General features: G+C 32.9%; 1 protein-coding gene across 1 annotated transcript; it reads left to right on the top strand.

Moving 5' to 3' along the window:
- Positions 1–7,992: 7,992 nt before the first annotated feature.
- On the top strand, positions 7,993–11,557 carry LOC123720275. Its single transcript, XM_045676820.1, has 5 exons — positions 7,993–8,597; positions 8,950–9,049; positions 9,549–9,653; positions 10,618–10,776; positions 11,498–11,557. Exons 1-5 carry the CDS (start codon positions 8,008–8,010, stop codon positions 11,555–11,557), a joined length of 1,014 nt encoding a protein of 337 aa, XP_045532776.1. The 5' UTR covers positions 7,993–8,007.
- Positions 11,558–11,726: the final 169 nt, after the last annotated feature.

The following is an 11,726-nucleotide window of genomic DNA, read 5'->3' as shown; positions in this document are numbered from 1 at the left end:
GATTGAACGTGTTTAATAAGATAATTAGGTTTGACCGGACATTGGTTAATTTCTAGGAAGCTATGAGCAACATTGTCTATAAGTATATTGTAGGGAATAATATTTATTTACAAAGTACGATTCGAGTAATTTAAATAATGAATTAAGATGTGTTAAAATGCATACAGTATTTTAATCATAATGGGATTACTAGTGAAATATAAACATTTAGAATTCAAAAACATGTACCTATTGAATAACGAGCACTGTTTTCATTCCTAAAACTTAGTTCAGGAATTGTTTATGAAATATTTTTTTATTAATCTTATTTTGTAATGGCTAGCGAGGCAGATTTATCGGATTGTTTGTTAAGTTATTGCTTGTAATATCACGATTATGCATAATGTACATCACCTAAGGTTAAGAATTGAAAAACGATTATTACTCTTCTTTTTAAGACATACTGATGTCTTATGTGTCTGATGGCATATGTTTAACTTAATATTTAATATAATTTTCAAATTGTCGAAGTCTTTCTTGGCGAAAGTAAATTGATATATTCAACCATAGCGTACAACAATAAAATTACATTATTGACATTGTCGTTCGTGCGATATTGTGTGCAAATTGCATAATAGCTGATATCCGTGCTCTTGGACCAACTGATATACAAGTCGTTACATACACGCAAAATTTCGAATGTTTGTTAATCTAATACATGCAGAAACTTGGATACGACTAAGTGGAGGTAATAAGGTATTGATGTGAAAGGAAGGATAATACAAGCATAGGGAGCATGCCACAACCATAAATGCCGCAAGATTAAACTATATTACACACGTGTATAGAAATCGTGAGTCAAAGGGAATTTGGTTCTACAAAAAATAATAACCTTTGAAGCAAATTGAGAGGACTTTTCTTATTACAACCTTATGTATCTAATCTGCGGGTATGGTCGTAGACACATTTGTCTCTTAACATTTTACCGGCTATTCTAATATCATTGATATATTACATCACTATATAATGTCATTAATATTTGTATAGGCAAATTGGTGATTAACTTTCTATCCCATATGTCGTCGATTTTTGAGTCAAGGACATGTATAACTTAAGACTTTATTACGTTAACTGTGATTAAGACGGGTATATAATTTAAGAGCAAAGAATTTCGGCGTCAGGATGTGATGTCCCCAGCGCACATTGGTGAAATAGGATGTGACGGAGGTTATTTCACCAGCGCAATCAGTCAGTACTACGTGCCATGCTGTTGCCTTTCGGATTCAGCTTAATCGACATGCCTGACCGGGTCAGTACCACTGTCTATCGGAAAACTTCTGCTTGACCGTATTTAGCAAAGAGTCATTCGAGTCGTCGGCAACTAGTCACTTTTCGAGCGGCTTCATTTGTTGGTGTTGCGTAGAGATGTGAGGTCTTTCTGCACTTTCTACCGCATTAACCATGGAGAGTGTTCAGAGGAGTTGTTCACACCTAAAGCCGAGTTTCATCATGGGACGTCAAGGCAGAACACAAAAAACTATCACACTCGTACAACGCAGTTGCAAGTCTTCTGGCAATGTGAAGGTCGGTGGCCGGCGGTATCACTTAGCATCAGGTGAGCCTTCTACCCATTAGCCTCCTGTTAAAAAAAGAGCATTTACTTAAATGCGCGCATAAGTCTAAGGTGTCTTAATTTTTTATTAATCTAATCATATAAAATAATAGTCTACACTAATTATAATATTAACTATAGAATTTAATTTACTCCCAGTCGTAAACATAAGATAATGTAGTTATAATCTGCATTCAAAAAAGGAAACAAAATATGAATATTTCACGTGGATATCACTCAGAATTATCTTACAAATTAATTGCTTTGCAAGAGCAAAGGTCGTATTATTTATATTTTTTGAATTTCTTATTCAGCTTAAAATACCGTCCGAGGTTACACGTTATCGTATCTAATTGATTTAGTTATGTAATTAATTTTATGTTTGAAAATATATATAATAATAGACACATTGGCACAGATGTTTATTTTTTACAATTCATTTAATCAATCAATACAACATTAGAATTTAAGTTGGGAAGCGGATTTAAGACTTATAAGAAATGTCTTTTAAATAACTCGGATTAAAAAAAACCTCGTATTTATTACTAAATATCTTATTTAATTAGCATTTATTTAAAACATATACGTCACTGTAATATTTTTAAGTTTAGTTTTTCGTAATATGGATTTAGTGTCATTAAATAAATTGCGAAAACAAAACGTATAATAAAGATTTGCTTTGGAATATTATAAATTGAAATTAGCTTAAATCAGACATGGTAACCATGAATACGTTGCCATGTTACACGTTACTGTCGTATATTTGCTTTAATATTTATAATATTTTCATCGACATAATCTGGCAGAGGTAAAAATGTTTCTCTTAGGGCTGTCTAACGTATTGTTACGAAGACGGGTTGACTGTAATATGAGGTACTTTTCTACTAGTTAGACGTTTTCAGCAAGGTGAAAAATTATTTATGGTCGTTTCATGATAGGCTCTATCTCAAATTAGAAAATTGTAACTTTCATAATGTTACCCTTCTTTTCAGGAGGCTGAAAATGTTTCAGCCTTCAGGCAGTTTCAAGTCGAGTGGTAGGTACCGTCAGTACTTTTTTCAAACCCTTTTTCAGGCGTTGTCAGGACTAGTTATACCTCTTTGATGAAGGAATATTCTAGTCCGAATTTTCTAGGTGTGGGACAAGGACGGTATGATACGCGAGAGAGAGGGAAGATCGGATCCTTCTCGAAGCGAGACTGAACACTCTAAACACCGAACGACAAGGACAGGACAATGTGCGAAAGAGATAAAGAGTACGTATATTCTAGAAGAGAGCAGAGAAGAGGCCCCGAGACGTTCTTACGGATCCGGAAGATCCAATCACGATAGCCAATGACAAATTAAAATCCAATAATAATAATAGCCAATATCAGATTAGGGTAAAAAATCGTCTTCACCGGGGTGAGGACCCTTACTACGTACTTCGCTTACTCCAGTGAGCTTCCGTCATGCCCTTCAGGCGATTGACCATCCCGCGACGCGACAGCCCAAGCCGAGGTTCGAGTCTCACAGGAGACGCCCTTGCGCTAGTCGCGGGAATAACGCCGTAAAGGCCCTTACGGCTAACAGCGGGATTCCATTCAAAAAAAAAAAGTCCGTTTCGAGTGAGATTCCTAGAGATTAATGAATAATAATACGAATAGTGCAGACAAGTGATAAAGTACTGTGTGAATTGCGCGTAATTGGAGTAACTTTATTTTGTGTATGGTAATTAGTGTATTTAATTTTGTTAACGTGACTAATTTGTTGTTTTTCAGTGGAAATGAATTCTTCACTGATTTATTTAAACATAAACCCTTGAAGAGATCTACGGCATTTTCTATCCGATCCTCTACAGCCGCAACAGTATTCTTCCTGTGCACGGCGTGCTTATCAGCGGTTCGTTGGCTTGCGTAATTACTTTTCTAGCTTCATAGTCATTAGACCTAAAGGTCTATAAAAAGAGGACTAAGGCTTTCAATAATTGGGGCTAATAAATATTTTTGTAAATTAACTTAACTACCAGTAATTAACTAAAATAATAGTAATAACTTATTTATTTCAAATTATATCCATATGTAGTTCAAGTTAGAGTTGTTAGTAGAGTTAGGTCCTAGTTGCTATATTAATATGACCATTAACGTTTTTAGTGTTTCTATATATTAATATTTTAATTATTGAATAATACATAAATATTTATATTCGACCCGATAGCGTAACAAAATTTTGCATGACGGTAGAATTAGGGCCAGGTAACCATTTTACATGAGGAAACAAAATTTAATATATACGAGTCATTTCAGAGCCACAAAAGTTATTTTATAAACGAAGGATGCGCAGTACGTAATTGATTAGATATAATTTGCGCAACGTCATAATAAAAAAAATGTAGATAAATATTTCTTGAATAATAAGTAAGTCTTTTTGTCATTGTGTGTGTATAATAATACTCTTACTTTTACACAATCTGTACTATTGGGCACACATATGCATTACTATGCTAGAACTCAAGATGGAAAACGTGTACTCGTGGTATATGTGAACTATAATTGAGAGAATCAAAAGAAGGCTGCCAAATTCTTGCTAAAATCAGTCATAGCATTCTTCTTTGGATAGGTACATCTTAATATATAAAAATATGGTTTGATCGAACACTAATAACTAGAGAATGGTGGCACCAATTTGGTGTATTTGACTCCGTCCCGAATAACAGAATAAAAAATTGTAAAATTGTGGAAAAATGTCAAATACAAAATATTCACGTGTTTCGTAACTATCAAAAATTTAATGATCATCCTGTCGATACGGTTTCATTCTTCCTTTAAATAAAAGAACGTATTTAAATGAAGATTTGGAATTACAATATTCGGACAATGTATATAAATTCGGAAATGAAACAGGATTTACATATATATCAGTTGTCAAATATTTATGCGTTCGTTCAGAATTTTATTTTGTGTTAACTAAGGAAAATATATCAATTTACGTAATTATGCATCAAACTAAATTGTTAGTACTCCGCATTCGATACGCTTAATAAAGAAGTGAACTTAATATTTATTTTGTATTCAATGTTATTACTTTCATAAAATCATACATAAGCTAATTTGGAACACGATATTCATTGAATGTTAGGTGGTACAAAGTTCGCCGTGTCATCTAGATTATAATAATAGGTTGGGGAAAAAGTTTTTTCCCATTTTTTAAGAAAATTCACAACATTTTTTAATATAGTTTATTTACATTAAACTAAAGTATGTAGGCACCATTTTGTTCGATAACTTTTTGCCATATTGTAGGTAGGATGATCCATTATCCCATTGCTATAGAAATTTTGGGGCTTCCGATCAAAATACCGCGACATATGGTTGGCAGTCTTCTCGTGGTGTTAACCTGACACTGTTACCTAACCTGTCGTAATAAAGAATCACAAATGACTACACGGTTTTTAGGTTTCTTTCAGTGAGATCGTGATGTACCCAAATATCGTGCGTTTTTGTGTATCCAGTGTTTTTCAAATGCGCCAAAACTGTTTTGTGGTCAATTCCCAGTTCTTCAGCTACGTCTAACTACTGATATGCCGATCTTGCTTCACTTTTTCAAATATGGCATCCATTTTATCCGTAATAGGGCGGTACCAGAGCGACGTGCATCTTTGACACCAAATTTCCGGATTGAAAACGCTTAAACCAAATTTGTGCTACTCTCACAGACACTGCACTAGGTCCAAAAACATCGCAAAATTTTTTCGCGGCTTGCGTTGCATTTTAACCTTTTTTGTAGTAAAATTTAAAATATATCGAATTTCTTCATTAGATTCACTCATCTTGACAGTACGAAAAATAAATAAAAATCATACATTTTCCTAATTTGAATTTGAAAATATCTTCTTCAAAATTTAAACTTTTAATGATACCAAATAGTATAGCCAAAGAGATTTTATTACAAGTTCATACATACTATAATGCGAAAATACTTTTCCCCGGCCTAATATAAATGATTTATAGTTATTTTCAAGGAAAAAATACAAACTTCAAACACATATAAATCTACTGTTAGAGACAATTTAGATAATGAACGACTAACTGCTGTTAATGTGATAGGTACTATATTTATTATGTAAAGCGGTTTTCTTTAATAAACACCCTTACCTCGTTACAAGGAAAAGGTTTAACTCTGAAAAACACTATGCAAAACAATTGCATTCATGAAAACAGTGCTACTGTTATATAAATTAGGCCGGATTTTATTCAAAATACCAAATGTAAATGCTACGAATCGTAGATTTTCGTAGAAGGCGAGTTTGTTTCATTTTTTAGTCACTCGTAAATTTCGGTGAATATCGTAAATACCAATGACGCATTAGCGTCAACATTTAAATATACTCCAAACGTCATATTATGTAAATAATGTAACAATGTTCCGTTTACATACTGACCTTTAGTACCAACTCAAAAAATTATTCGGACCTTCGAAAATCTGTGCCACGTGTACTGTAATATTTATTAATCCAAAGAGTATGTAAATAATATAGCAAAAATACAACGTAATACGTATGTAGGGGTGGGGGGAGGAACTTAAAAATTAGTTTTAAAGTTTTTAATTATACTAAATAGTAACTTTGTAATTGATACCTTATTATGACATAATTAGGAAATACTGAAGCAAGATTTTTTATACTGACACATTATTTACGATTATCATTTAGTTAATATATTTATTTATTAATACTTTATTGCAATCATTACTATATTTACAATCAGATAACATACATTATTAATTAGGCAACGAATGGCAAAATTTTATAAATTATTTACTAAATAAAAAAATGAAATTACAAATAACAAAGTAGACTTAGTTATACGACCACAAAAGCTAATCATAATCATGAATAACAATTAATGCTAAGTTCCACATGTTCTTTTAAGTAAAGATATTGCATAAAGACTCACGATGTTTTCTTTTGCTGTAGAAGTAAGTGCTGACTGCGCACACTGAAAAATCCGGCACGGGCGCGATTCGAACACAAAGATAACTCAAAGATTCGAGCGTTCATCGCCGCCGTAATTTTTTTATACAGACGTGTCCGGTTGTTTTAAACAAAGACTGATAATAAATCTACAACACGTAGTTTTACGTAATTATCAACAAAGTTTTAATTATTATTTGAACACTCGGCTCAGTCTTATTTCAGAGGTTTCAACGATGATTCGAAACGTAAAAGAAAACACAAAGGTTAGTGATATATAGAAGTAAATTAAACGCAGATAAATGGTTAAAAGAATATGTTGTTTTATTATTGCAAGTTTTCAATTAATAACAGCTATTTAACAATCATGTCATTTTGTATCTTTAACAAATCAATAACGTACGAGTATATAAAACTGATTTCTATCAAAAAGTTATACAAATTTAGGACATTTTAATCCTAGCGGTGCGTTGGATTGCCCGTGTATATGTGTCAATACTTTCTTGTTCTGCAAAGGAAATCGTTGCAAAAAGAACGGCGTCTAATATCACCCTTAGATCGCGTCGCGATTAGAGTTCGTCATAAACCTATTGGTTTTAACATACGGAAATTACATTTATCTCTCATTATTCTCGAATCTCACTCCTACACCACGACGATATATTTAGACACAGGAGGCTGATTACCTAAGAAATAAATAATAATGGTAAAATATGTTTAATCCAATGGAAAAATACGGCTATACGGCGAACATTGTGAGTGACCGGCATATCGTGTGTGACACACCAATTACTAAAGAATTATCAATAATAGCATTATTATATGTAATCCGTGGGGGAGTTACCTTCAAAGCACCATAGTCCTAATAAACTACTAATATATTTTTAAAAGTCGGCACCGTTTGGTCTGCACTTTTAAAGTATAACATCAAACAAATGTTTATAAAACTATAATTATGTCAGATTCTTTTGAAAAATATATCATAATTTGCCGTGTTTTTTATGTAGAACAGAAGGCAAACGGGCAAGAGGTTCACCTGATGTTAAGTGATGCCGCCGCCCATGGACACTCTCAATGCAAGAGGGCTCGTGAGTGCGTTGCCGGTGTGTCAAAGTCAAATTAAAGTTTGGAATTTCGGCATTTCTATGCCGTCCATTTCGCAAATCATATAATTACTCTTCTGAAGCATCACCTGATTGTTGTAGAAAAGAAATCATGAACTATCAGAAGACTATATAAGATATTTGACGCAAAACCGACGTACAACTATGGAGGTAACAATCAAACATTGGGTCAAGAGGACGGGATTGTGGTTTGGTCCGCTGGGAGATAGTACGAACTGGTTTGCAAAGATTTGTATTATTTGCTTCTTTATGACAAATGCGGCTCAATTTGTTTCTTTGATTATAAACAGAAATGATCCAGCACATCTCTTTAGATGCTTCAGCGTCCTTTCTTTTTGTGGAATGGGTTTTATTAAGCTGACATCGCTACAGTTAAGCAGGAAATCTTGGCGTTTTCTCTACAACAAAATGTATATTATGGAAAACGAACAATTGAACAATGATGATACAACCGTAAACTACGAATCTGAGGATGAAGAAAACAGAACATTTTCTCCGCATATTTTATTATATACCAAACAGTTTGTAACTACAAGCAGTTGGTTGGCAAAAATGTATAGTTTCACCGCTGTTGTGTATATTTTATCTCCATTTATTGAATACGCGATATACAGTGCAAACGGAGTCGTAGACGGCTTTAGGGTTCATGTATTACCAATTTGGTCACCATTGGACAATGTCAGTATTATTGGTTACGTGTTCACATTAATCATCGAAATAATAGCATCAATATACTGTGTGGCCATTCATATAACCTTTGATACATTTGCTACGGGAACAATGATAATTATTTGTGGTCAGTTTTCTTCGCTACGCGAATATAGCAAGCAGATTTGTGGAAGTGGAAAGCGATGTGATTTGAATTTGAAAAGGGACGCTCGAGCGCATTATCGAATTAAAAAATGTAATTTCATTCATGTTACATTGTTAAGGTAAGTAGTATTGTAGCCGATAACTAAAACTTTACATGAGTCAAGCACTTCGTTTAAAATACTCCACGGATTGTGGGATACTGTTTCGACTTGGAAGGCATAGTGAGAAACCAACGTCTTCTGGACTACCTGTTAAAATATTATTAAGATATTCTTGTATTGAAAATAAGACGAAGGAATATCTCCCCACAGTCCATTGATACCAAACACAAATGTTATATTTATTGAGTAGGTACGTACGTTGTAAGTTCTTTCAGGTGGACTATTTCAAAGCAAAATATAAATTCAATTTAGAGAAAGCTTTATTTAAAAAATACTAACTATATTTAACTATTGCAATATTATTTTGTAGCATGGTCAACAAATTGAATGAGTTAATAAGGAATATTATCGGCATATATTTTTTCGTAGCCACCTTGACTTTATGTTCAGTGGCTGTACAACTACAATCTGTAAGTACTTAGCAATACTACTTTACCCAAATTCACAATTTTAATAAAAAATATTCTATTTTATAATTATTTAGAGGCACATAATTATAAACGAGATACGTTTATAATGCCATGCCACGCGTACAATAGCGAATACGGATAAATAGGGATTCCAATAGAGCAGTGAGCTTTCCACACGGAATCTTTATTACGAACTTTACGATTATTATAAGATTGCGATATCATTACCACGATTTTGATATTTATATAATACAACATGTATATCTCACAACACGCATACTATTCGACTTGGTACGGTCTCCGGATGAAATCGAGTCCGAATATGCAGATACACCTGTTTCTGCTATTTTCATACAAAAAAATTACTTTAACAATAAACATTTTACTTATTGTTCGTGATACTGTCGTCTCCTAGCTCTATTCGCTTCGCTTTTAGCGAGCGTAGTAACGTGCTATAACATATTGTATCACGGTTGAAATAACTTGAATTTCCTTGCAGACGAAGCTAAGCGCCACTCAGCTAATCTCTCTGCTACAGTACATGTTCGCGACTCTTACACAGCTTTTACTTTACTGTCATTACGGACAAGAAGTACAAAGCAAGGTAATTAAGAACATTTCTCAGTTATAACAGTTGTTTACTTTATAAAAAAATTACTTTGAATTTTATATTTTGGTCTTGAATATCTTATAATAATAATAAAAAAATATAAATGTGTATATTAATTTTAAGTACATATGCATTACAATGTGTAAGATTTGGGAACCCTTTTAAGTAAAATACCTGTGTCTGGGTTCCCAGCTCTTCCATAACAAACTTAATTATACATTCCGTAACATATATTTATATATAATTTAATTTCATCTTTTATTTTATTTATTTTTGTTTTTTCAACTTTTATCAACGCGCTTGATTGCATGAGTGAGTGAGTGAGTCAGTGAGTGAATGAATAAAGTGTAACTACATACTAGGTCTTAGAAGAAGGTCTAACACTGCGTAGGGTGTGTTCATAAGCTAGTCCTTTAGTCGTTAATATTAAGTATATAATTTAAAAAAGGTATAGTTATTTTAGAGTATTTAATAAGGTATTTCAATATTTGGCACACATAGGTATTTCAAATAAACATATTATGTGAATCTACACACACATGCATAATTGCGCATTTAGTAATATTTTTAATGTTCATAGTAAAAAATAGTATTAATTAGTAGTAAAATAAAAATAGACCTTCTCCGTTCTGTTCATAACCTCACGATATGGGTGAATATTTGTGATAATCTTATGATCCATATGCATTATGTAAAAGTAAACTATTGTAGAGTTAACGCGTTTTATAGCTTTTTTCAGAATAAGACAACTATACAAAATCAAAACTTTATATAACAAATGTATCAATTTAAATCTCATTTTTATCTCCTATTTATAAAAACGACTAAACACTGTTTATTTATCAACAGTAAAACAGCAATTATCGTTAACCTACTGGTTACGGATATACGTTTTAGGGACTAACAAAAATACTAAATAGGCTTTTTTTCTTGTAATAAAGTGTAATTACCTTTCCAGAGTGCTGTATTTATTGGGGATGGCCCATTTACGTCATCCTGGTGGAGTGTTAGCGGCAAAGTACGCCGTGAAATTGCGATTTTATGCACAGGCATGTCTCACAGTTGTAGACTCTTTGCCGGGCCTTTTAATGTTTTGAACCTTCAGTCATTTATTCAGGTTTGTGTGTCGTTCGTTTCTTTTCACATATATATTTGTTTGCACAATACAGGTATAGAAATAAATATATAAATCAATGGCGCTATAACCTTTTTAGGTATGGGCCTCTGATTTCTATATCTGTTTCATGATCGTTTGTAAATTGAATAGGCAAGTATGTAGGTGATCAGCCTTCTGTGTCTGACTCACGCCGTCGATTTTTTGGGTCTAAGGCAAGTCGGTTTCCTCACGATGTTCTCCTTCACCGTTCGAGCTAATGTTAAATGCGCGCCACTAGTTCAATACTGCTCTACAATATTCCACCTTTATTCAGCTAGCCAAGAATATATAGTTCAATTCTTAGGGCGACCCCCGGGACTGATGATAACACTTTTAAAACAATTAACATCATGAAATGATATTTTTATGAGTTATTAGTTACTAGTGGACCCGACAGACGATATCTAATTTAAAAAAAAAACAATTATTTTTTATTGATATCGTAACAAAAGTGATGATTACTTAATATGGTGGTTAAGTATTTTTAAATTATCTAAATTTTCGCGCAAATTTTCTTAATTTTTTTCTTTCATACGAACCTTCTCCTGACAATAACAAACACAACAAAAAAGAATTAGCAAAATCGGTCCAGCCGTTCACGCGTGATGCCGTGACCAAGTGAAATAGGGATTTTATATATACATAGATTAAATCGGTGCAGTAATTAAGTCCTTTTTTACAGATTATTAAAACAGCATACAGTTACTACACAGTGATTCACCAGACATCTGAACAAGAGTAATAAATTTAGATGACTGTTAAGAACATTGATATGTATCATCACTATAACTTTCATCACTATTTAATATCTTTCAATAAGTCTATATGTTAACAGTAGTTAACAACCTTTTTAAAACCTAGCATTTGCACCATAACTTTCTATTTAAATATTTCTAATGGAACGGACGATG

Source organism: Pieris brassicae, chromosome 2 (genome assembly GCF_905147105.1).
Source record: "Pieris brassicae chromosome 2, ilPieBrab1.1, whole genome shotgun sequence".
Lineage (NCBI taxonomy): Eukaryota > Metazoa > Arthropoda > Insecta > Lepidoptera > Pieridae > Pieris > Pieris brassicae.
Note: the sequence above shows the minus strand (reverse complement) of the source record. Positions and strands in the feature narration are given on the sequence as shown.

Excerpts from the sequence above, each read along its gene's own strand:
- LOC123720275 (XM_045676820.1), top strand. The coding sequence starts at position 8,008 with ATGGGTTTTATTAAGCTGACATCGCTACAGTTAAGCAGGAAATCTTGG. Across the intron at positions 8,598-8,949 it reads ATTCATGTTACATTGTTAAG|CATGGTCAACAAATTGAATG; the intron begins GTAAGTAGTATT and ends ATTATTTTGTAG. Across the intron at positions 10,777-11,497 it reads ACCTTCAGTCATTTATTCAG|ATTATTAAAACAGCATACAG; the intron begins GTTTGTGTGTCG and ends CCTTTTTTACAG.